Raw genomic sequence first — 26,917 nt, forward strand, 5'->3', positions numbered from 1 at the left:
AGAAGGGATCCAAACAGATTGGAAACGCAACCACATTATAAACCTCCTTGTCCAATTTTGGTAACGTGGACGGAATGGCAGGCATATCTCTGTTAGTTCGAGGATTGTTGGTTAGTTGCAAGACAGTGAAATTACAATTATTACCCATCGATAAAAGGGACTGTCTAGTCAAGGTTGTATACAAATATTTACTTTATTATTATCACAACAGACAGTCCTAGCACCCTACAAAATACAACCCACCCAGTAAAGAAATGCAGAGGACAGACAGTTTTAAGAGGGAAAGGGGATGCGCTCTGGATACTGATAGGAGGGTAGTCGGTAAAGTAATGAATCGCAGTAGTTCAAGGATACTTGGCTTCAGCAAAAAGGACTGGAGATGGGACAGGGAAAAGAATGTCAGTGACGATTTCTCTGGAGGATGCACTCACATAGGTGTCTGCAATTGGGAGACCAGGGATTGCAGGAAGGATGACGTTTTTATGCTTTTATCATCCAGATTTTGTGAGAGAGGGTGGGTAGGTGCTAGTGTAGCAGTTGGAGTGGATTGGAGAGCTGGAAAATGCCCTCTCAGAGCAAGAGGAAGAAGTGAGAGGCAGAGAGATAAAGAAGGGGCGGGGGTGCAGCGATGCACAATTCTAACCTTAAGTCACAGGCGGCCAAGTGGATGTTAAGAGTAACAGCCACAACACAATGCAAGATGTGAGTGTTAGGCAGAATCACATGCAGTGCCCTTTTGGAACACTACACATAATTAATACTACAGGTCTACAAGCCTTTGCCAATGTTCTTAGAAGTAGTTTGCCAGAAGAAAATTTATATGTCGGCGAACTAGCCTCCAAAGTTGGGAAATGTTCACAAACTTTCACCGCGGCAGAAAGGATTTCTTTACCGCACTTGCACAGTACCTTAGAATGAAGAAAAGCTGTAGCTGAGGCCGTTGTTCCTGGCAGTTCCTGCAGATCTCGCTGTTCCTGAGCTCCAGTCGTACGGACAAGAAGGAGGACATCGGTACGTTCCTGCACTGCCCAGGGAAGAGGCCACAAGCTTGGCAAAATGTTGGTTTAAGGTGTGAGTGCCTTAAAGTCCACAAACTGGTATCCTTCTCACTGGCTATCCGGTTTTCAACAGCACTCTGAAGAAAATTCGACCACTATAAGAGACGGTGTCCAGGTGGCTTGGGAGTTGGTTGTTCCCACCAGCTCAAGTGAAGAAGTCGTCCTTGAAGGGATTCTCTGTCGAGGGAGTTTCAGGTAATTTGGACCTGCAGCAGGGCTTCACCAGTGGACCAGGAGTTGCAGCAGTCGTCTTCCTTCAGCTCGTTTTCGGTTCTTTTGTTCCAGTGGTTGACTCTGCTTTCCAAGTCCCAGAGACCTGCTTTTCTCCCATTCATTCCAGCTTAGCTGTCACTCACCCAGCAGGGTAGCTGTCCTTGCCGGACAGTCAGCCAGCCAATCACGCCAGAGTGCATTCAGGTCTCCTAGGAGACTAAGCACAGGGAGTTTTGCGCACCTTCCTCAGATCCTGTCCACCCCAGACACTCAGGCGCCAGAGGAGGGGTTCAGTACTGAAGCCCGCCAAAGGCCAATGAACAAAGGGACCAAACCTGGTTTGGTATGCCGAGACAAACACTAGAAGAACCTTTCCTAAAAGAAATGTGAAAAAAGTTGACCAGAGTTTGTTTTTACAAATAGGTTTTGGGTGCCATATTAGAAAACATGGCTAACCCGATTTTTAGCTACCGGTGTTCACGGTCGGGAAAAATCATGGTAGTTTGTTCTAAAACCACTGCCACCAGCCATTTCAAAAGGAAAGGGTAACATTTGACTGTTTCATGAGTGTTTGGACATAGGGGATGCTAGGCAACCCCTCCAGCACTCTATAGGAAGATAGTGTGTGCTGGGTCTGTAAATTAAAAGACTGGTAAAGTCAATTTGACTTTACATGCTCTCCAAGACAGTAGTCAGTCCTAGAGAAGGTATTTAAACCTGGGGGAGTCTGAAAGACACCCCTGTGCCACTGCACTGAAGGTGCGGTGTGACACACAAGAAAAAGATGATGCTTATGAGGTTGTTTAAAACTCCATGGGCCTCATTACGACCCAGGCGGAAAACCAAGGTGCTAATAGCACCATGGTCCGTGCCGGTAACTTACCGACTCCGCCACGGAGAAAGGGGGAATTGCCACCCCATTACAAGGTTGGCAGGGCGGTAATTCCCCCTTCCTCCATGGCCCTTCCCCATTCACATTTTTGCCCCATAGGGCTCAATGGGAATGGGGAAGGCGCTAAGTACGGTACCGCAATTTGCGGTACCGTACTTAGCACCAAGGTCCCTTTGCGGGTCCCTACTTTAACGGCTGGTGTAGACCAGCCGTTAAGGTCGGGTCCCGCAAAGGGACCTCGTAATCAGGCGCTAATGGGTTAACGGCGCCGCAGCCTTTTACGGCGCCGTTAACCCATTAGCGCCAGGGTCGTAATGAGGCCCCATGTCCAAAGAACACAAAAGTAAAACACATTGAAAATGAAAAGCTCAAAGTCCCAAAATATAGCAAAAGAGCTGGAGGGCTCTAAGGTAGAGGGAATTTAGCACTTGGGTGAGAATTCTCCCTAAAAGTGAGATACCTAAATTCGATTTTTTAAACTAACCGGCGCAAAACAATGCAGGATGTGAGCACACCTAAATTTGATTTTTAAACAAACAGGCAGAAAACAATGCAGGATGTGTTGTAAGGAACCTGAATGTGAGATACAGGGGTATACCAGGTGTGGCTCAATAGCAGTGGTTGTGTGAGAGATAAGCTGCCTATGGCACAACCAGGCTAACCCCTGCCTGGTGTAATATTAGAGTGACAGCGGAGTGCCAGAGTCAATGTGCTGATACAGAATTCTGTAGTTTGAGACAGAATGGTTTCAATGAAGAACATTTTTACGGTATCGTGAGACAGATGAAGATTTATTTATGGGTAATCCTTATTCCTCCTTGTTGCTTCTTCTTCACAGTATTTGGGGACAGGTTGAATGAACAGGATTCTGGGAAATGTAGTGAGTTGTAGATTTTGGGAGAAAGTCGTTGAATAATTATGAAAAGGTTTGTCAACAAAAAATCAGGGATTATAGGGTTTGTAGTGTTTCACTGAAGAGAAGGGCAGGTTATTGTCAGAAAGGGGAGAGCAGGTGTATCATTGTGGATAAATGTGTTTTCTCCTGCCTTTTCTTAAAGAAAAGTACTGGGGTAGGATGGGACTGTGATGGCAATATCCCATAAAGTCTGAGGGTTTGTCGGGTAGGGGTCTATCACAAAAAAGGGGATACCGCATCTCGCCGAAGGGCGTTCCTTCCACGGGCCGCAAGGACCTCTTGCCCAGGTGATCCTCCCTCGCTTGTCCACCCCCCAGGGTCAGGATCCAAGGGCAATGGCCCTCCCCTGGCCACCTGAACAAAGGATACCCAGGGTCTACCAGTGAGAACACCCTAAGGTTTCTCACAGTGTGCACACCTAAATTCGATTTTCAAGGCAATGTAGGATTGGGGCACACCTAAATTCGATTTTTTGTGTTTAAGCTAACAGGCACAAAACAATGCAGGATGTGAGCACACCTAAATTCGATTTGTAAAACAATGCAGGATGTGACAACACCTAAATTCGATTGGCAAAACAATGCAGGATGTGAACGCCAGAACTCGGTTATTTAAGACACAAGTATTGCAGCACAGCAGTACAGAAATGGGAGCAGTGTAAGTGAGAGCTCAGGAAGGTAAGACAATGTAAGAGTTTTTGACCATGAAAGAGGGGAGAAGAGCCAGCAGAGATAGATTAGTGAGAATGCCAGGAGTGGCACAGGCACAGAGTCAGGAGAGATGAGGCAGGCAAACAGAGCCAACAATCAGCACTCAAGTAATAGCAGAAGGGGGGATGACATAGTTTAAGAGCATGTGGATGAAGTACCCAGCATCATGGCGCATTATTTGCCCATTGTATGTTATGGGGGCCCGCAAAGCCCAGCTTGGCCCGGACATGGCCTTATGTGTGGGCATTTGGGTGGGGGGCGACGTTCGCCTGTCTGCTTACCTGATTGGCCCTAATAGTTGAGGCAAGGGCCAATCAGTGTGGAGCAGGAATGGTTTGTTGGGCACCAGTGTCAACAATTAGCAGGCAGACATATTGGAAGGGAGTCCAACAAAGGGACTCTAGCCATGACGGCATAGATGAAAGAACAAAGTGGTGTAATTTACCAACACCAGACCCCAAGATGTAGCTGTCTTGTTTGGATTAAGGCAACTCGCTATGTTTCTGAACTAGGTAGTGCAGTAAGTGGGATAAGAAACTGGTGCGGGCTCTGGCAAGTGGGGCAGCAAGTTCTGGGCATGGCCTAAAGAGGGGCAGCAGGTGACCTATGAAGGGCCACCTGCCCCTAACAAACAATACATCATGAGGTCTTGCAGACATGTACTTTGACAACCCAGCATGGTCTTGGTGGTCTTGTTTGCATCCAGTCTGCATACTGTGAATAAAAGCCCCTCTGGCTCAGCTTCCAGATAAACTACTGCCTGTAAATCCCCCTAATTCTGTTAATAAATGACCTAGGCCTCATGTGCATAACAGCTCTTCGTAAATGCTCATTTGGGGGTTCCGCTCTCCTGATATCTGAGTGTATCTTGATAATCTGTATCAAGTACCCACCTTCAAGGAAGGGCCAATAGCATGCACCTATGCCCTCAGGGGGGGCACTAGCCTTCTCAAACTAAAAGCTGCTGTGTTGTGTCACATTAAATTGTGATTTTGTTGGCCAAAGACAGACCTCAAGATGTTAAATTATCCCTGACATAACCCAGGAAAGCATCAAGAAAACCAGTATCCACAAACTGTGGAACACTTGCGTCCCCTGCACTTGCGTTCCCAGAACAAACAATTTCATGAAATCCACTAAGTCCAATGGATCTATGCTCTATTCGTTTCACCAGTCATTCAATGTGACTGGTGACACCATGAAGACTGACACGATAACATCAACCATTAAGATTGAATCCTCTGGACCCACACCAAGTGAATGATGATTGATGGGCCATGACAGATAGAATCAAATCATGAATAATGTTATGAGTATGCACAAATGCAACCACTAAGCATACTAAAGATGTTGTTCTCTCCATTGTCTTTTACTGATTGTTTTGAATACTGTAACGGCTGGAGGACATGATATATTGCAAAATTAAGCTCCTGAGGAAGGAACATTGGTCCCGAAAGACATAGAACATAGATCCATTGGACTTATTGGATTTCATGAAAATGTTTGTGATTTATATGCAGATTATTGATCGCGAAGATTCATTTGAAAACTTGAATTTCCAATAACAACTTCTTTTATAAAATGATGTGTGCAATTGAATTCTTTTTTCCCAAAAACAAGAGTTGACACCCATAAACATTGATTGTTATACATCCATACAAGGAGTGCAGGGACACGAGTATTCCACAGTTTGTGGACACTGGTTTTCATGATTCTGTTAGTTGATAGCCCAGTGCCAGGGCTGCTAGTTTCTCCCCTGCACCCTGTGACTTGTATTTATATACCTGAGTAGTTCTCTTTAGATACTGCAGTGCACTTGTATACTATATTGTGTATATCCCAGTAAAGCACCCATGAGAAAGGGGAGGAGGACAAATAGCACCACCGTAAACCACCTGGTGCTTTGCATAGAGCCAAAGAGCATTTTGGAAAAATAATAACAAACACAAATGTTTATATATATATCCCATGTCGGTGACAGTTATTCTAGGATGCAGCCCTTCTGAGCCCATATTGCTCACTGGCCGTTCTGCTTATTTCATTTATGATATCACCCTACCCGCTAAGTGAGGGCAAAATGCAAATCATATATCCGGGGAGGATAGCTCAGCGGCAGCGTGCGCGTCTTGGAAGCAAGACGACATGAAGCAACACAGGTTCGATCCCCGGGTCCGCGCTTAGAAACCTCTGGGTGTTTAAGCGCGTTATAAATACGTAACTAAGACAAAAAAACTATTCCTGTAACAGCGCCTCGATGCCTGCGGGCTGTGTGAGCGCTTTATAAATGTAATTAATTAATTGTAATTAATTGTAATATATACACATTTAAAGGGGCCCCGACTTAGCCAGAATCAAAATGATTTACATGCCCTGAAGATGGCTCTAACTAGCAACCACGTAAGCATGTGTGCACAACTGCATCACGAGTAAAAAGAGCGGAAACACATGTCAACGATTTGAGAAAAAGCCTATCACTTTGGCTTTTTTGTTCCCATGAACTACTTATACACAGACCAGGAGCATTTTGACTGTAACCCTGCAAATCAATAATCTGGTGAAGAAATAACAACAAATTAGATGATGAATGACTTATAAATCCCAATTGCTTACGTTAGACTCTATGTCTTATTGGACTGTGTACTAACACTTCACACTAACCCCAGTCACTTCATTATCACGGAAATGTTTGTTTTTATATATATGCACTTTTTTGATTGAACTTGTATAAAAATATATAGTTTTGAGATGTTATGTGAATACAGCCTAGGCTGATTCCCATGAGTTCTTTTTCTAAAATGAATTGTAAGTCTAAGGTTTTCTAAATAAAAGCGATTTAAGATGACCGGACATGGCATCATCTTTTCTCTCTCCAGCTGCCTGTATAAATAGTGACAAGTAGCTTCACATAAAAAATGGTGAGCACCCATAGGGACACTACCGAAAAGTAAGGGAGGGCTAATCATCCTCCTACCATATATTTGTATGCTCCTCAGCATCTGACATACTGCTTGAGCAGGTAGTGATGTTTTATTGACTGTGGCTTTTTGTCTGGTCCACTTGATGGCGGACAGGACATGAATCGTTCCACCATCCCAATGGCCTGTGGCCACAGTGGCGTGATTTTCTGGTGGTGGAATCCTAGGACTGCGGCGAGTTTCCAGAACTCCTGGCCTTGAAATGGTGGTCTGTTGTCTGTTTTTATGGTGTTTGGTATCCCCCATTCACTGAATAGTTCATCAATCACCCCTGCTGCATGGTGGAATGCCGTGGATTGTACGTGGTTTATTACTGGAAACCAGGAGTATTTCTCCATTATCATGAGTAGGTGGCCTCCTTCTTCTAATGGTCCTTAGAAGTCCATGGCTATTCGTTGCCAGAGTCCTTTTGGTAGCAACACTATTTGCAAAGGGAATATGCCTGTTCGGTTGGCGATAGGGCCTTGCTGGCATATGCAACCATTTTTTGCCCATTTTCACCACCCGGGTCTGTCTGGACTAGTATGGTGCCAAATCCGACGGGGCTGGCGTCCACAGTTAGTTCAGTCTCTCTTTCCAGGTTGAAGCAGGCAAACCGACTATTGTTGGCAAGTTCCGCTTTAATGGTGTTGAATGCTTCCTGGCAGTGTGCATCCCACGTAAACGGAGAGTCCTTCTTGAGGAGCTGTCGGAGTGGGTTTGTGAGGGTGGCATAGTTTGGTAGGTAATGAGCACAGTAGCCTGCCATGCCTAGGAATGATCGCAGTTTGGCAACCTCTGTGGGGGATGCCAGGCTGACAATGGTGCCGATTTTTTCGGGGTTGGCCGTGAGGCCCTGGTCCGAGAAGGTATGGCCAAATAATCACAGGCTTTTCCTGTTGATGCACACTTCGGTCCATTCAGGATGAGCTCTGCCTTGTGTAGAAAGACAAACGGCCTTAAGCGCTCGGTCATGCTGGTCCTGGGTGGTGCCAAAGATCAGGATGTCATCACTGTAGTTGAGGGCATTGAGCACCAGGGATATCAGCCAGCGAATCATCTCTTGAAATATTTCTGCAGCCGAGGATATCCCAAAGTTGAGCCGCTTGTAGCGGAATAGCCCATTGTGCATTGCAAAAGTGGTAATGGGTCTGGAGGCGGGTCAATCACCAGTTGGTGGTACCCTTGGTTAAGGTCCAATTTGGAGAAACTAGTGGCCTGATTTAGTCTCACTAGCATGTCCTCAATGTTAGGGCCTGTGTGCCTCTCTCTTTGAATGGCAGAATTTGGTATGTGCATGTCGACGCAGAAGAGCATGTGGCCATTTTTCTTTGGGATTACCCATGGGGTGGGGCAATTCTCTTCATCAATGATGTTGTTGTCATGTGGGTAGTTGCAGATCTTGCGTAACCTGGGCTTGCAGGTGGAATCCTACCCTGCGTGGGTGTTGAGGCACTGGGTTGATCTTTGGATCAATGTGGAGGGATATGACTGTGTCTTTGAGCATGCCTACCCCTTCAAACAGTTTGGGGAACAGGGATTTGAGTTCCTCGATGTTCATTTCCGGATGTGATATTGAGCACAGGGCCTGCACTCCAGGGGGAAGACATTAACAACTTCAGATTGGTCATATTGTATGTCGATGAGGGCCAGTGCCCGAGCTGTCCGGTAGCTGAGAAGACATCGCCCATTCAAAGGGCTTCGGATGAAGTGTATGGTTGTGGGTACTCTTCGGCCTTTGTGAAACAGGTCACACTGGAATTGTCCTTTTGAATAGAATGGGTGAGCTGCACCCCACTGAAATATTCGAGCCTGGGATGGGCATAGTGGGTAGATGTCTCTTATGGCATGGTGGAGGAACTCGTTCATAACGTTGACCTTTGCCCCAGTGTCCACAATAAATTGGTTGTTGAGGCCACCGATCTGGTTGGCAACTTTTGGAGCTGCGCTGTTGTTGGAGGTATCACTGATAAGTCTGACTTATTCTTGGCTGTATCTGTCATAGTTGCAGTATTGGTCAGGCGTCTGTTCTATTTCTCTTTCAGGTGGGGTTTTTCGTATGGGTCCGGACTAGTATGGCATCGGGTATGGACTTGAGTCGGGTCCCTGGGTGTATCCTTGGTCGAGAGCATAGCATGCTGGCGGGTTGGGTAAATAGTTGTATTCATTCAGATAGCTTGTTGACATGTTGATTTCAAGATCCTGCATGGCTATAATTACACCTCCTTGGGCCTGGAAGGTTGGCGCATTTCTGTCCAGGTTTGTTCGCTGGATGTCACAGTCAAGGTACGTCCTGTGGTTGAATCCTCTCAGCTGCTCAAGTCTCCTGATCGGTCCGGTGAGCGGAGTCAGTCTGTAAGCAGCGAGCGTCAGCGATTTCTCCCTTCACATTGCCTGAAAGTGATTTTCTTGCCACGCCTCATGCACATTTGTCCTATGGCCGGGCATTGTCCTCTGTGGGGGAATTCAAATCCACACCTATAACACTGCTTCTCTCCTTGAGGTTGTTGGTGCGGGTTTTGGGGACCCTGTCTGTTTGGCATTCCTTGGTTGCAGACGTTGACGTAGGGCCCGATCTTTATATTGCCGCAATGGTGATGCTTTTCTTAGGGTTCTCCATGGCTGCTGCTTGCATATCTACTCACTCGTATACTCTGGCTAGGTCGATAGTGAAAGGTGCTTTTTAGTAGGTGTTTCCTGAAGAGCGAGGAAGTGCACCCTTCAATTATCCTGTGTCTGAATGCTTTGTCATCATTGAAGTTGGCGAAGTCACAGTGGGTGATTTTCCTCTGGAGCCTAATGACAAACTCCCCTCTCTTGAGGTAGTTGTACACATTGATTGAACAAGTATCTCTCATAGTCTCTGTTGAGTATATGACCAACTTCCTGTTGATGGCAGACACTAGAAGCACATATGTGGCTTTCTCCTGCGCAGGGATTGTTTTTAGAATTCCCTTGATCTCTTTACCAGCCAAGTTGGCGAAAATATCTATTTTATCAGGTGAGTTCTGGTCTCCAATGGCTCACATGAAGTCTTCAAATTCCTCCATCCATTCTTCCCATCTCTGTCCCTGGTCATGATGTGGCTGTAGCGTGAATGGATTCGGTCGCCATAGAAATGCTGCCCTGGATGTGACCTTTGCCCCGATGTTGGCCTAGGCTCCTGCCCCTGCACTCGCATCTGCAGCTGCCTGCGCATCATCAGCCATGTTGCTTAGTTATGGAGTGTGCTTGCTTGTTCTATGAGGCTGGCATGCCCTTGCAATATTCCTGCTCTCTTGTGTCTTGGTTTTTCTTGGCATTCTTTTCCTCCTGCACTGTGTAGCTTGCCGTGTGCCTTAGTCTACTGTCTTCTTTTAGTGCTACGATTGTCTCTTCACCACCCTCCTTGCAGTGTGGTTGTAATTTGGTGCATGTCCTTTTATCCTTCTTTGTTTGGCCTTTTTAAAGTAAAAAATATATATTCTTCCTCCACTATGCCCTCCTTGTGGTGGAAATCTGCCTCCCTGGTAGTCTAGTGTGGCTGATGTCCGCTTTGTGAGCGTTCCATGCCCTGGTGGCCTAGTGTAGTGGCCATATGCTGCACACCGTCTTTTCCTGTGTATGTGTGCTCCTGCTCCCACCTCCGCTATAATATGCGGGTCGCCTGGCACAGCTTACTGCGGTCTTCCTGCTGGGTCCTCCTCACCAACTCTCTCTTACTTTTGGTCTCTTTCGCCAGCTCCACCTTCCCGCTTGGTCCTCCTCACCAGCAGGCTCTGCCTTCCGCTCGCTCGACTGCACTGTCGGGTCGTGTCAGACTCCAGCAACGTTCCTGGAATGGGTCCAGCCGGCGTCTCTGTTGGGCAACATTGTCAGGCCACATGGATACGTTGCGCTTCGTCGCCAGTTGTTATATGTTGGACATGCCCTTAATAAGAGCCAAAGAGCCACATGTTGTTAGCATCCTCTTTATTTTCTCTCCTTCTACAAACTGCCTTTTCCCTTCTCTGTCCCCTCCCCTTCCTCCTTCCTCCCTGGGTCCAATGTCCTCGCCACAACAATTTCCTCACCCATGTGCGTCCCCTACCCTCGCTGCCCCTCCACCCTCTCCACCTCTCCTCTTCTGTTCATGTTATGACACATGCACAATCCGAATGGTTGCAGGGCCTATTAAGATTGCTTTTGTTTGTTTTTTGTCTTGATCATCACCCATATGCGCCCCTTACTCCCACTGCCCCCCCTTCTCCAACGCTCCCCTTCTTTCTTCTTATATCACTTGCACGTTCTGAACGTCTCAAGGCCTAGTAAGAATGTTGTTTTGATTTCCTCCTGTTCCCCCTCCTTGCTTTGATGCGCCTTGAAACACTATTTTGCTGTATAGGCGCATTACAAATAACCAATAAAAAAAAAAGAAAAAGGCTGTATTCGTAACCCAACATGTTTCATTTCTTTAGTTCTATTTCAATTTTGTTAGGAACTTCTTCAGGGGATTTCTCTTTTGCTGTTCTTTTCACTACACTCCCACTTGGGTTCGGTGATACAGTCACGTTCAAGTTCAATACTCAATTCGTGTCCTTCTATTTTGTAAAATATATCAATGAATTCTGTGAAAGTAATTGTTGCCTACTAAATTACTGTTTAATAGGTATTCTGGACAAGCGCAATTTCGCTGTTATCTCTTCTTATATTAGCCTTAGTAGATGACTGGGCTTTTAATTGCACTGTTTTCAGTCATATTGGTGTTCAGTCTCCTTGCCGCTTCCATTAATGATGGATCTGTCGTAGTCTCTGTGCAGTTGATAACTTGTGTTTAACTGCACATGTTTCTTAGGTGGACTTGGAGTCCATTTTAGAATGTCTTGAGTAGCGTTCGTTTTGAAAATACGGCGTACAGGAGCTTGTGTCACCATTCTGCTTGTAGCGGTCTGTATCACCACTGTTTGACTCCACAGGTTCCAAATTTTTTCCAGTCGCTAGTCGAGGGACTGAGGGAGCCGCAACTCAATTCCAGATTTTGGAGACTGACTAGCTCAGCCCCGACCACTTAAAGGCCTGGAATTAGGTGACAACCTTTGGGGCGAGCCATCTGAGTAACAGCCCGCCTTTCTACACTTCTGTCCTTAAGAACGGCTGCATGGGGATGGAACCATCATGTGGTGGCATGTCACCCATGCTGATGTATCAGTACATCACACACACACAGAGCACAAGGATGCCAGACGTGCAGAGCACACCAAGTGCCCAAGACACTGAGAGCAGAGAAAAAAGAAGTTCCAGTCTTCACTCCCATTTGTGACTGCCAACCTTTTTGCCACGTTCACTCTCTGAAAGCGTTTTTAGTAAACTGCCCAATAAATCGTCATTGCAAGTCAACACCTTGGTGTACTAAATCATTAAAGAAACACTGCACATTAACCATAGGGATGCCCCACGCTGTAGACTGGTCTATTTGATAGAAATAAATGGACCTTTTCATAATTTAACAAATTTATTTTGTCGTTTTTTTTTAAATGCGGGGGAACACCCCCGCCCTCACACTTTCCCCCACCTTAACCTATTCCCTTACCCCACCCCACTGCACATCTATATTTAATTTAAATTGACCAAAATGTGTAAAGAATTCGAACCAAAAAATTCGGTCAATTCTGAAAAGGTCAATTTGGGCCGTGATAAAGTAGTTAATACTGTAGATTTTTAACCCGACAAGCAAGCACACCGCCTCAAGACCTCTGAGGAAGGGTTACTCCAACATGATTCTCACGAACAAGGCTCGAAAAGTCCACGCGGGGGGCTCCAGTTTCCCTACATTGGCAGCCACCCATTGGAATGCACTCCCCACCCACCTGAGAATTATCGAGTCCCACCAAGCATTCCGCGAAGCAATCAAACCAAGCTTTTTGTCTGAAAGTATACTGTTAATGATCACTATGTAAAAATGACCCCATTGTATTAATTATATGTATGTAACTCTGATCACACCGGTATTTCATGTAGTTTGTACCTGTAACCAAGAGACCTTTGGGTCGCCCGTCAACATATGAATCAACACTTCTTACAAAATTCTTGTAACAGCGCCTTGATGCCTCTGGGCTGCAAGTGCGCTATACAAATGCAAATAAATAAATAATGTACATCATGTGGAGGTAGCAAGGCAAAGCAGCTGATACCCCTGGCATTCTTCTTGCCCCCCCATCCCCAGCCACTGCCATTGCGACCCATGATTTATTGCCATTCACACTTAGACACCTATAAAGTGATAAATCACTCACTGAAAATGCACTGTTAACCTGAAAAAATAACGTAGTTGTTGACATGTTTAATGTATACAATCTCGTTTATCTTTTTAAAATTAGAACTACCTGTTCAGTGGAAGCTAGCACCACTGCTTGTCAAAGGAAGTCGACGAGATTCCTGCAGGCCTATGAGGTGAACTCCTTGGCATAAGAAAACTGAACATTTTCCATATTTTTTAAGATGCCATTGCTAGTGCTATTATGGAAAATGTTCAGTTTTCTTAGGCCAAGCTGTACACCTCGTAGGCCTGTAGCAAGCTTTATTTGTCTGTGCAATTTAAACGCATGTGTTTCTTATTTATTTATTTATTGATTAGATATACTTATAGCCAAAAGGCTTTGTATAACACAAAAACAATACAACATATACAAATCATCAATACAGAGTCTAAAATAACAATTCTAAAATATGGTATCCAATACATACATATAAAAATCATCATTCAATACATTTTAAAATTGCCACAATCTTTACATAAAAGATGACAAAATAATATATTAGGTTGATATCATTACCACACATAAAAGACATCCATAGTTCAGTTGTGTCCGTCATATCAATTGCATTATTAAAAGATTTAAAAGATTTAGTTCTAATCGCTGTCAGGCTTTCACAGTTCATTATTAAGTGGTAAAGTGACTCATAAACATCATTACCACATAAGCGACATTTTCTCATTTCCTTTGGGATACCCAGTATATCACCTTTAGTTGCCAGTGCATTTGTCATATTAAATTTCATTAGAAGATATGTGCGAAAAGTGCTGGTGCTTGGATGTGCCACAATATATTTTGGAGGCGTGATTCTCGTTAGATACTCTTCAGGATAAGGACCACTGTTTGATTTTGAGGCAACATTGGTTATATTTTGCTCATTCCAGAGCTCAAACACTTTCTTTTTAATATCTCTTTTTTGAGCAGCAATCGTTGACATTCCTGGAGTACTCCCGGGCAACCACTTTCTATAAGTTTGTTGTATAATACCAAGAGTACCAACAAGCATATTACCTTCTAGACGAAGGTACGCTTGCACATACGGCACAATAATCGTGTCATTGGCTAGGGTGACCACCTTTTCATAAGACAATACGCATTGGCATGTATAGGCACACCAGATACCTTTAATTGCAAACTCCAAATACAGGTATTCAACGCTAAGATTATGTGGTAGCCGTAGTAGTTTCCTCAATAATTTAGCCTCAAATACTACCATGCGATTGACAAAGGAGTGACCCCATATCTCAACAGCATATAAAATCATTGACCGTATTTTGGCCAAATAGATGTTAATAACCAATGTAGCAGAGTAGCCACTATTACGACCAATAAAGGTACTCAAAGCATTTGTGGACACAATACACCGATTCTTAAGTGCTGACCATTGGGATTCCCAAGTGAGCTTCTCGCCAACAATAATACCAAGATATTTGTATGACATTACTTGTTCCAATTTTTTTGAGTCTAGATTCCACAAATATCTCTTAGGTCTTTGTTTTTTGGAAAAGACCATCATTTTACTTTTATCGATATTGATAGTTAGGCCATTGGCGGCAGAGTAAGACACCAAGGAATCAAGCATATGCTGGAGACCTGCTGGGGTATAGTCTAGTATCACCAGGTCATCCGCATAGGCAAGCCAACCAACAATCACACCATTTACTTTCACAGGATTAGCATTAGTTAGATTGAAAGCATTCATCATGTCTGACAGGTAAAGATTGAAGAGGATTGCCGCTATCATGCAACCTTGTTTCACCCCACAACAGGTTGCCATGTTTTTCGATAATCTGCCAGCAGCATTGACTCTGATTCTTACTGAGGTAACGGTATGAAGCAGCATCAACATCCTCAAAAGACCTTGTGGAATTCCCAAGAGTTAAGTTTTTGCCAAAATTTGTTGCGTAAGATGGTATCAAAAGCGGCGGAGAAATCAATTTAGGCACAATATACGTCTAGATGCCGTTTGGCCCAAGTGTGCTCAATAGCAGATGTAAGTAGCAAAAGATTATGCATAGTACTAGATTTATCGCGAAAACCTATTTGATTTAATGGTAATATGTTGGAGGCGGCGATCCATACAGTCAGTTCTTGTAGCAAAACTTTAGTAAAAATTTTGGAAGATACATCAAGCATGGCTAGCATTCTAAAGTTAGCCGGATTGTCCCAAGATCCTTTTTTATGTACCATCAGAATATGGCTAGTTTTCCACGATGGGGGAATCCCACCAAGCCTACCAACTTGTTTGAATAACAATAGCAATGCTGCACCCCATAGAGCAGGTTTTTTTTTAATTACTAAATTACAAACACCATCAGGTCCAGCTGCTCGAGAATTTTTCAGTTTGTCAATAATCTTAATAATATCGGATACAGATATATTACAGTCCAATAAGGCTTCCGGCAGCGGGAGGATGTTATTAGATAGTTCAGTTTTACCTAGTGTTTCTGCGATGTATAAGGCCCATGTATCCTCAGAAATACATTTTATTGACAAATCACGTTTTTTATGTTTTCTAAGGAGATGCCAAATGCCTTGGTTGTTATTAAACATAGCCATTGTTGCGATTTGTTTCCATAATTGTACTTCATTTTCCCTTTTGTGTAGCTTAACCCACTTTTTGTAATCAATTTTGAGTGTTTTAATGTGACATGCAACATCCTGGACAGATAGTGTTGGATCGGTTTTCTTCACTACCATTCTTATTGCATTACGAAGATGCTCCTTTGCTTCTCTAATTACATTATCATTGTACATCCTACGAGGTAGCATAATATTAGTCCGTTCACCAGCAGGGTTTCTTATGTGTTTGCAGTTTGTTTCAGTGTCCCCTTTTTGCCTCTTACGAGTGGCAGTTTTATTTTTCTGTACTTAAAAAGCCCTCTTGTCTACAGTATATAAAAGTAGAATAAGTCATTTGAACCAAGTCACACATGCCACAGCGCCACCCAGTAACCATCCCTGGAAGTTCACCTCCATTTCAGAGACATATGAGGAAGGCATTGTGGGTAAACACATTAGCCCAAATGCAAGCCTTTCATCCAGAAAAGTGTATTTGTCTTGAAGGACATTAGTTTATAAATAGCTTAATAAACCCAAGACAGACATTTCTTACGGCTGCAGACAACACTATTACCTGAGTGGCGCTGTGGCTCGCATGACTTGGTTCACGTGACTTATTCTACTTTCACATTTCCGGTGAAAGGGTTTTTTCAAGCCTTTTTAAACCCACCATAACTTTGCTGGTGTCTGCTATACAGTATGTAGAAAGGTATGAGGGTCGCACTGGGACTTGAGGCGTGTTGCTTGTAAACGTGTTTATTTTGCAGCCTTTAATAAGTTTCATTTCCAAAAGCCAACTCAGTATCACATCCTTACTATGTTGATAAATTGTGTACTATTATTTGGATAGCATTTATGTCTGTTAATTGCAGTGCTAAAACATGAAATGATTAAGTTAGCAAGCATTGGACAGAAAGAGAATATATCACGCTTCTTTTACCCAGCACGTTTTGATCACAATTCTTTTCTTTTTCAGTTTCATTTAGAATGTAGCTTGGTGTTTTGCAAATGTCCTTTATTAAACACAAGCAACTGATTCTGCGCATGAAAGGAAACAATCCATAACTATTAATATGTTAATGTAAAGCTAGGACAGTAGAAGATGTTGTGTTCTTAGTAAATTAGAGATTCTGAAACAAGAACAGATGTTCTCAAATGACTGCTTTCTACTTAACCAAATTGTGTGATCCTGGGTAAAAGCACTTTCCCGTTCTAGCATCCTTTTTTGCTTAACTGCTCAAACTGAGATCATGTAAAAAAGGATTCCGTTCAGTTTTCCAACCAAAACGTGTAATCATCATTTACTCTTAAATGTGCCTTTGTCACATTCAATCTCTACCCCTGTTCCCCGGCCCACCTCCAGACCGTATCCATTCTGGACTTCTTTGACATTCTTGACTCCAGGGACATTTGTCTTAACTCTTCCAGTGCTGGGGCGCATGGAGGGACCAGTGATATAGGGCTGTACCTGGGTGAATGTGCCTACAATTGACATGTGATGGGAACGCCCGGACATGTGGGGTTGTATCGGGCAGTACTTGGACGATCGAGGCTGCAGTTGGCTTGTGCTTACACCATTGGGGCTTCTGAGGCTTCAACTTGCATATGATTACTAAAGACAAGGTATGAGGATTTGCCTGACATAAAGCGACACTATGTGGTTACATGAGCCAGTAATGATCATACACTGAAGTATTGCCATATTATGAATATGCCTGGTACAAGAAGTTTGAACTGGTCTGAGATGGCAGTAACTGGCCATATGGGGCTGTACTGGCATAAGAAAGAACTGCTACTGGCAGTTCGGCTGGGTGTGCCCTGTCATTGTTTAACACCCATAACATATTGAGGCAGCAGCATAGTTAATATATGATTGGAAATTTAAATAGCTGTCAATAGTAGTTGCTGTTATATTACTCTTACAATTATGGGTATTTATTATTACAATGTGTGATATCACTGGGTCTAATATATAACTTCCTGTGAATCATGTCATTAGGGTCAAAGGCCATGTGATGACACTTCCTGAAACGTCATCGTGCATGTGATGTCACTTCTGCTGCCCTTGGAATTTTGGTGAATTAAAGACCCTGCCCATAAGCGCCTGTGCTGATTTGAAAGATGATCCAGATGCAATTCAATTTAAAAAGGCAATAAAGGTGGCAGTGTTTTCCCCCACCTTATGATATCTTACGTCTGCTGGGGTAGGAGAGGTGTGTATGGGGTATGATAGGATTTGACAGCCTGGACGACGGGGACCAGGGTGGGAGAAGCGCTGGTAGCGTGGACAATTCACAGCAAGTCTGCAGGAGCCTTGGGGGTTCACATTAACAGCTAGAGGAAGAGAGAGGGCAGCGGCCATATTGAGTGATTTAATGTACGTCCCCAGAGTGGCAGAATGATGAAGTAACTGCAGAGCACGCATGCACCCGTACCTTGAGGAGGTAGCGAGGGTACGTGGCCTTGTTCTGTTAAATACAGCTGCATTCCCAATACCTGATTAGCCAGCCACTGCTGCCCTAGCGCCGATGTATATTAAACCTTTCCAGATAAATGCGAGCTACGTGGAACCTAGCGCAAACAATTTTGAGGGGAACGTGTCAAAAGAGTTTGTCTCTCCTTCACTCGCTGTGAGGCAAATAGCTGCACAAGCACTGAGTCTTATGAAATGTGGCTCTCGTAAAAATGGGCGCCATTGACTAGACACTCCTTCTCATCACAGACATTTACTCTTGTCACGCATAGGTGGTCATGGGGGACCTAGTCTGCTTTTTGTGTTTAATAAGATGAGTAAGTAGAGCTGGTAATGAGAAAAGGAAACCGATGGGTGGAGAGAAACAAGAATAGATTTATTTCGCCCTTTTGGGTAACATATAACATTCACGAAGCTTATAAATAGAGATGGACACATTAGATGATGTATACAGAATCAGTCCCTTTTCAACACACAGTTAGCATCTTTAAGCCAAAGCGTTCCTCCTCACATTCCATTAAAGTCAATAAAGGAAATCACAGGTTTCCCCCAACCTTTTTCTTTTCAATCTTATTTGTTCCCAGTTTTTTCACTGCATTGGCTGCCAACACATTTCTCTGGACGCTTTGCTTGTGACCGACCTTATTCAATGTATTGGTTATTTCTTTTCCATCTTCATGTGTCTTGTTTTGCCTTATTTCTTTAGAGCAATTGAATATGTTACACATTTCTTTTTGCAAAAATAGTTTTACTTACACAAGCCATACTGGTGTTTCTTAATTTCTAGAACATCAGGGCTAAACCAACCATTGCAAGTGCACATGAATCCTAACCTGAAAACTAATTTCTGAGTGTACAAAGTTCCTACATCACCTCGTGATGTGAATACCACTAAACACCCATTGAAAACACTGGATTTTCAACCAGGTCAGGAAATCACAGCTCATCCTATGCTGTATTTCTCATTCAATCCTCTTCCAGGAACTTTCATCTCCCTGTTCTAACGCTCTATTCGCTAACAGTTGTGAACTCACTTGTTGCGTCTCAGAGGCTCAACACCTTCTCACTTATCAAAGGAAAAACCTAACTGCCCCCAGCCCTACGTCTTTTGGGACCATATTAATACTGGGGAAAGTAAAACGATAGGTCATACAATTGAAACCATGGAGCCAGAACAGGCCTCTGAAGTGGTCGAAGTGCTGGCAGTACATTTTGCAGAGATGTGGACCTGCATGTCTGGCCGCGCTGCCAAATGCTAGAGTCCACAGGGCACAAATGAATTCCCGCAGAGGAGACCACAACAGGTATGAGATATGGTGTTGAGTGCCAAGGTGGCCAACCTTGTTGCAATGGGGACATGTGGAGGACCCAGTCCTTCATTCAGCGGCTCCACGTGTCAGACCTTCTCTCCGTCAGCCGCCACGCAGACGCAGGTTCATGTAGATGGTCCCCCCAGGGGCAATGTTGTACTCTCCAAGCTTCTGCCGATCCTCCAGCTGCTTTGAGTCGTAGCTGAGCCAGAACTGAGATACCTGGACTTTTTCCTTCTCATAAATCCTCCCCTTGAACTCACTCACAAGCTCCGATGGTTTGATGGTGTACGGGGACTTACGGCCCTTGTCTGTCATGAGAAACACCTCGAAGGAGGCATCTTCCTTCACAACCAGCAGCAAAGTGTCCCCCGGTGAGAGATTATACTCGGACAGCCGCGCTGAATCCTGCAGCTCCACATATCCATTTTTTTGTGACCCCAGTTTCTGCTGTTGTGCGGGCACCCCAGTCTTTCTGGCCACCTCTGCTTTTAGAGTAGAGACGGCCATGGAGGGATTGGCATCCAGGGTGTAGACAGCCCCTGTCAGGAACTTCACGTTCAACTGCATCACCTGGGGAAGTAAAGAGGGAAAGGGTGTCAACAAGGCACACAAACTACCGGTCATCTGTTGCAAGAATTACTCACACCTTCTATCCTCAGGAGCCCAAAGACTCATGTTGAGATCTACCTCCAAGAGGGATGCAATAGTGGCATGTGTGTGCCCTGCAGGCAAGCAGAACATCTGCACACACAGCCTTATTCACACCTGCCTATGGAGTGTCTTAGGAGATGCCTCCCCATCCCTAACCAGCAACCACACCCCTCCCCACTCCTCCGGTAGTTTATATAGGACAGGGGCCAGTCATTTTTGGCTCTCTAGATATTTTGGACTACAATTCTCATCATCCCTAACCAGCATAGCTAATTGCCAAATATCGTGGGAATTGTAGTCCGAAACATCTGGACAGCCAAAGGTTGCAGACCCTTGCTTTAGGAGATCATCTACATCTACTCACCTACCCATACAGTTGTTATAATGAGTCAATTGACTCCTAATCTGGGCATGCTTCCTTCATATCAGTCGATCCACATCGATCCACAGAGCAAGCACCCAAATCCCTGTGGCCTGCCACCTGTTTAGGCATCCCTTGGTCTTACATATCTGCTTACCAGCATTTTGTGTTTGTTTATTTATATATTGGGCCTCATTACAACCCAGGCCTTAAGGGTTTAACGGCGCCGTCGGCGCCGTTAACCCTTAATGCCTGATTACCATTTTAACGCCTGCTTTTAGCAGGTGTTAAAATGCAAGGCGCTAACCCGTCTTGGTGCTAATTACGGCACCGTAATTTACGGTTTATGGTAAAGTAGGGAACTTACCGCCGGGGTTGTAATGAGGCCCATTGTTTTCAAGCATGTTGATGGTTAGGACCACCCTTTCCCTGTCTTTCTTCACTTGTCAATGAGCCAACTCACTCCCTGCGCTCAGCCGTTAAAGTTCTTCCTGTTTGCCCTCCCCCGCCCTGTTCTCCATCTCTCCACTGCTCATTCTCCTTATTTGCTTCCTTTTGAGAGACCCTCTATCTAAAGAACTCTGCTCCCTTCCTAGAGGGCACTTATTTCCTTCTCATCTAAGGACACACTCCCTTACATTGCCCAATTATTGCCTCTTCCCTACGTCAACCTGAAATGTATTCCTTTCTGCGTACTGCTGTTTCCTGATTCTATATTACCACTTTACATTAAGTACTTTGGCGCATAGTGCTGCATTACCACGATGAATAAATACTTTCATTCAACAATCAGGAAATGGCCTCAAATGTAAGGGCTCTTTAAACAACACATAAAGACTTAGAAGCTAATTCACAAACCTTTCCGCGGGCATATGTGTGACATTCAGAAAACGAAGTAGCATACACTGCTTAAATTACACCTGATTTCCTGAAGGCGAAGCCCCAGTGCATAAGTGTAACTAACACATGGAAATCATTGCCTTTCTGAATCACCCTTAAAGTGTAATCTCTGTGCAAGAGGGAGCCAATGACGAGTCTTAGTGGGAGACATGGGATCCCTACACTCCCTGGAGATGGGTCACCACATTTTGGACTTGCTGGCCGCTTTTAAGAGTACAGAGTGATGACCCTGGTATAGGCGAGGATATGCATCCTCCCGCTCTGCAGTTGTTTTGGACTATGACTCCAATGATCCCTCATCGTTGCCAGTGCTAGCTAGGGCTGACGGGAGTCGTAGTCTCAAACATCTACAAAGCTAAAGGTTGCAGATCCCCGGTATTCGTTATCAACTTGATCTACCCTAAAATAAAAAATTGCTTCGACCGCACCTACCTGGCATGAGAGGCAGGGATCGGGAAAATACTCTGTAGGGTTCAGCAGTGATAAAAACTTGAATTTACTTTTGAATATGATTAATTTGGCTGGACTAAAAGAGGGAGAATCATCAAATATAAAACCAAGGTCTCAAATAGAAGTGGCGTGGGGCGTACACTCATTGTCAAAGGATGGGCTGGATCCATGTTGGGTTTTGAGGATACCCCTCATTCATATTCATGAGAAAAATTTGCATACAATGACCCTAAATGTATGCACATTTTATCCTAATGAACATTAATGAGGGATATCCTGAAAACCCACCAGGATTCCACAAGAGGAGAAAATGCCATTTATATCGTCTGTCAAACCCGGCCACTCAGCAGTAAAGTTATCGAGGCTGGGCTCGTGCCCACCGCCTTCCTCAATGGTAACCCGGACGGTGAGTGGAGCAGAGTAATGCTATGGCCTCACTGTCACTAACATAACTCATTATGAAAGAAGCTGCCTCAGATTGGCAGACCTGCTTCTTCTCTTCATTTTGTGTTTTTCCGTGAGTATCCTTTCCTTTAAAGGCCAAAGGCTAGCCTTCAAGGGTAAGTGGACAAGGCTTGGGAGGCAGTGGTACATTTAAGGTATAGGCCCTATGGGCAAGATTGACTGAGGGCACTGGGTAGGCGGGGCTTAGGATGGGAGGAGTTAATGGATGTCACAAGGGGGACATTGAACTTTAGGGACAAATGTTCCATGTATTTTAAGTTCCCTCTGTACACCTATATTGTCTAATCACCCAACAAGTATAGCTTATGAAACCCTTGTAGAATTCTAAGGAAAAAAAGTGCCAGAGTAATGGTCACTGCCATTTACCTGTTAACCTCACTAATCACATCCCATTGCAAATGGTTTGCTGCTCATACTATTAAGGTAAGACCTCAGTGGGAGGCCCTGTGCAGCCCAGGCTCTTTGCCTTTAATGTGAGAGAGTCAAACATTGGTAGCCATTAGACTGGGGTGTAGGGTCAGGTGTGAAGGGCTGGAGGAGAAGTGTTAAGAGTGAAGAGTTGAGGTTTAGGGATGAAGTGTTAGGAGTCAAATGTTGTGGGTGAAAGAATATAGTAGGGGGTTAAGGGCGAAAGCTTAGGGGCAATATATTGGGGTGAAGGATTAGAGGTTAAGGGTCTGGGTGAAGGGTTACAGGTTGGGATGAAGGGTCAGGGGTCAGAAGCCAGGGGCAATGTTGAGGGGGGAGGGTTCTGGTGACTTGGCTAGGAGCCAAGTGGTTAGGGGTGAAGGGATAAGAATGAGGGGTTATTATGGAAAAATAATTGGTAGTGAAGGTTTTGGGGTGAACTGTTAGGGTTTGAAAGCTATTAGTGAATGTCTAGGGGTAAAAGGCAAGGTGTGAAGGGAAAGGTGTATAGGGTAACAGGTGATTGGTTAGGAGTGAACGGAGAAGGGTTAGAGATAAGAGGTAGGGGTAACGGGTGAAGGATGTGGAGCCGTCAATATGGGGTAAATGGCGAAGGGTTAGGGGCAAGAGACTAGGAGTGAGGGTTTAAAGAGGGCAGGTTGTAAGGCTGGAGAAAATGTTAGCATTGAAGGGTTAGAGATAAAGGGTTGGGATAGAAAACTTGGGTTGGCCTGCTGGTGAACATTTAGGGGTGAAGTTCTTGGTGAGCGGGAAGGTGGTTAGTGGTGATGGTAGCATTGAAGTGCTAGAAGAAAGGGATGAAAAGATGGAGTAAAAAGTGAAAGGTAGAAGTAAAAAGATAAGCAGACCATTCACTTGTAACGATTGTGCTCTCACAACAAATACGTTTCTAAATGTGTAATTTTGAAATGTGCTGTGAACATTTTGAAATGCAGCTAAACGGGCACAAAATATAGCATTTTACCCATCTGGCCCTTATAATGAGTCACCATCAGACGAGAGATAATGGAGACGCCTAAGCATGTGCTGACTGAATGCAATGGACTGGGGACCACTTACATGGGCCATCTTGGACCCTTTGTTCATAATATGGACTCCATTAAGAGCCAGTCTTCTGATATTATTGCCTCCAATCTGAAAGGACTGCTGTGCACCTTGCACTCTATAGAATATGGCTGATTGTGCCCAAAAGCTGTCATAGTTAAAGAAACAATTAATTGAGTTTAGTGAATTCTGAATGTTTTGTATTAATTGTTTATTTTATTATATTGTCATTGCATTGTAACTGTATGGTATTTTGTATGTTTTAACTTATTTATTGTCATCTGACTTTTAATATGTGTAAAGTTATTTGAACTATGTCACATTCAATAAATAAATAAATAAATAGTCTAATAAACGAGTCCGTGCCAGTTGCTGACCTGCAGCGTCCACAGCACCAGTGGCCGGAACCTCACTAATCCGAAGGAACTCCCTTTCTGATTCCCAGTAGTGACTTTAGAAATGGAATTCTCTACAGTATAACATATTTAAGAGAATCAAACATTCTGGGAAAAGTACATATTTGTGCAGCAATCTTTCTAGTTTTATTTTGCCCATTAAATGTGTAAATCATTGCCACTATATATATCCTGGGGGTCTGATTACGGGTAAAGTGTCTGGGTTAAGTGGAAAGTGGGATGAATTTAGGACGATGGGGTAGAGAGGCAAGCAGTTGTGGCTGAAGGGTTGTGAGTGAAGGGTGAGGTGAAAGGAGTTAAGGGTGAAAGATACCGAAACTAATAAACAGGACAGATCTCGAGGGAGAAAGCCCCACGTTAAATCCACTTGGGAAAAAGAGTTGAGTAATGCAAACTGCCGCACCTCAAGGAACATGCACTAGAGAGGAAAGGCACGGAGGGGAAAGGCGTTATGAGGAAATACACTCCCCGAATTAACAAAGATTCCTAGCAGAGCTGTGGGCGATGTGACAGGTGGCACAGTCTTGGCCCATCATTGTGACTGGCCCCTGTCTCCCACCGACCAAACTTGGCAGAAAGTTACCCCAGTCTAGGAGTGGTGGTCAGCTCCATAGCAACTCTCTGAAGCAGGGGCGCGGGCAGCTTTCAGTGATGTGGGCTATGGGGCGTGGAGGGGGAGTGCCAGTTCTGGTGCCAGGGCCTGGCACTGTGCGTCCTAACCTTAACTGCTGGGTAAGGGGGCGAGTGCGGTTTCTTTTCTTTGGCCTTCTGGCAGTGCAGCATCTCCTCTATAACTTCCCAGGATGCCCTGGAAGCAGTCACGGGAGAGTCTATGCGGGCACCGCGCCAGAAGGAAACGGGTGGTACCCAGGTATCAGGGAGCGCCCGGCGCATTACACTACATGTATGTGAGAGCAGGCGAGTCGCTTCCACGAAGCACCCAACACATGACAGACATGCGTGTACTTGCCAACATGACCCATTGTACTCTGTAGGTGATTATCCAGGTTTTCTTATTTGCATTCTGGGAATTGTAGTTACACTTTTTCCATCATAAAACTCGGACAAGTCCCAGAATGCAAAGAAAAAAATCTGGACTGGATAAGCACCTTCAGATTGGAACGGGTCATGTTTGCAACTATGCATGCGTTGGAACTGTTTCATTCTTGCCAAATCGCGGTGAGGTTGGGGTGATGGGGATGTAAAATACTTCGTTCATCTTTGCTTGGGTGCTTTTTCACTATCTCTCTGTCCTCAGCATTGGACAAATTACACTCCCACGCAACACACAGCTGATATGAACAGTGTTGCGACCAGAGGCGTTGCTAGGGGGGGCTGAGGGGGCTGTAGCACCAGGTCTTTTGGTTGTAGCCCCAGATAGAAGCTCGGGGGTTACGACCAAAAAGGCTAGCTAGCCCCCCCGACAGTCCCCACATTTGCTTAGCCCCGGATCTTTTCCAGACCAAGCAACACTCCTGGTTACAACCACTCAGAAATCACACAGTCAACGTCCCCCTAAATTGCCAAGTGTCTGTTGCTTACAGGGATCCCGTGGCGTTAAATGAAGCACACCTGGACAACGAAACCTACTTGACACGATCGATTGCCTTCGCTGATGTATATTCGGGGAAAGTGCACGGTGCAAGCTAGACAGCTCAGTGGGTTAAGCGCCTGCCACTGACATACGTTTGGTCTCAGGTAAAAAACGCGGCAACACGTTTAATCCTTCCGAGGGCTATAAAATGTGTGTGTTGGGATATTGCTTCAGCGTCAAGCAGATTTACAGTTATTTAATATGCACCCATGCATTCTATCTCTTACACATTGGTTGATGTGTGTGTTTATCTTTTATGATGTCATGAGTTCTTTTGGAGTGTTGTTTTCTGAGGGAATTCTATGGAGTCAGTTGGTGCCTGCTGCCCAGGGCAGTGCCTGCTGTCACCATGTCTCTGACTGAATAAACCTTGTTAACGTTATTTCCTGCCTGGACATCAATTCTTAACACTTGTGCTTTTTTCGATTGTGTTGTAATGTGTGCATATAAACGGGCTCTGTGTGAAGCGCTTTGGTGAAGGCGCTTCATAAAGAACCTGTGGCATTATACGCTCTATGCTCTCCCTGAGTTCAAACTACTAAAACCAGAGTCGCTCGCAAAACGCACAGCCGCTTTACCTGTCGCCAGTGAAGATGGTTGGTTAAGGAACTTACTGTTTCACGGGCTCTTGGTTCTTTTACAGAAAGCGAATCCGCCGTCTCTCTCTCCCCCCGCCTGCCTCTGGCCGCAGTCTCTCCGTGCTGTTTTGGTTCTTGATCAGCAATCTGCATGCAGTCTCCGAGACCTTCCCTGCTCTCTGCGGTCTCCCGGCCCGGCGGTCTGTAGGAGCGCTCTGCGGTGTCCCGTTATATGGCAGGAGGAGGCACAGGGCCCTGTGACGTCGCATTGTTTCTGATGATGCTCGAGTAAAGAAACGGAAACTGATCTCTGCAGGGAAAGAGAGTTTCGCTTTCCTTCTCCCCCCCCCTCCTCTCCCGACTCTCCTTCTCCTCTGTCTTCCTTGTGTGGGCACTGCTCTGACTCCGTAGCACTCAGTGCTGCCGTAAATGTGTGGCAACCATTCGTTACTGCCACTTTTGGGTAATGGAATTACCACCAGTGTTACAGCTCAGTCTATTTCTGTCTTTGGTTGTAAAGGGGAGGGTGTAACTCCAGCATCCCCCACCTCACATACCAAAATCATCAATTCTACTGGCTGGAATTACCACTCGGGGTAAATATGCAAAATCCCCATGAAGTCCTATGGAACCAGAAAATAAGAATTAACACCACTTTACCACCAG

At 44.8% G+C, this 26,917-nt stretch overlaps 1 protein-coding gene across 1 annotated transcript; it reads right to left on the minus strand.

The window, feature by feature from the left end:
* Window positions 1-13,308: 13,308 nt before the first annotated feature.
* Window positions 13,309-26,497, minus strand: LOC138492290 (uncharacterized). The gene is made up of 2 exons (XM_069619338.1): window positions 26,288-26,497; window positions 13,309-19,933 (listed from the first exon to the last, which is right to left on the minus strand). Exon 2 carries the CDS (start codon window positions 14,862-14,864, stop codon window positions 13,458-13,460), a length of 1,407 nt encoding a protein of 468 aa, XP_069475439.1. The 5' UTR covers window positions 14,865-19,933; window positions 26,288-26,497; the 3' UTR covers window positions 13,309-13,457.
* Window positions 26,498-26,917: the final 420 nt, after the last annotated feature.

The sequence above is a fragment of the Ambystoma mexicanum genome, chromosome 10 (assembly GCF_040938575.1).
Source record: "Ambystoma mexicanum isolate Mex_15411 chromosome 10, UKY_AmexF1_1, whole genome shotgun sequence".
Lineage (NCBI taxonomy): Eukaryota > Metazoa > Chordata > Amphibia > Caudata > Ambystomatidae > Ambystoma > Ambystoma mexicanum.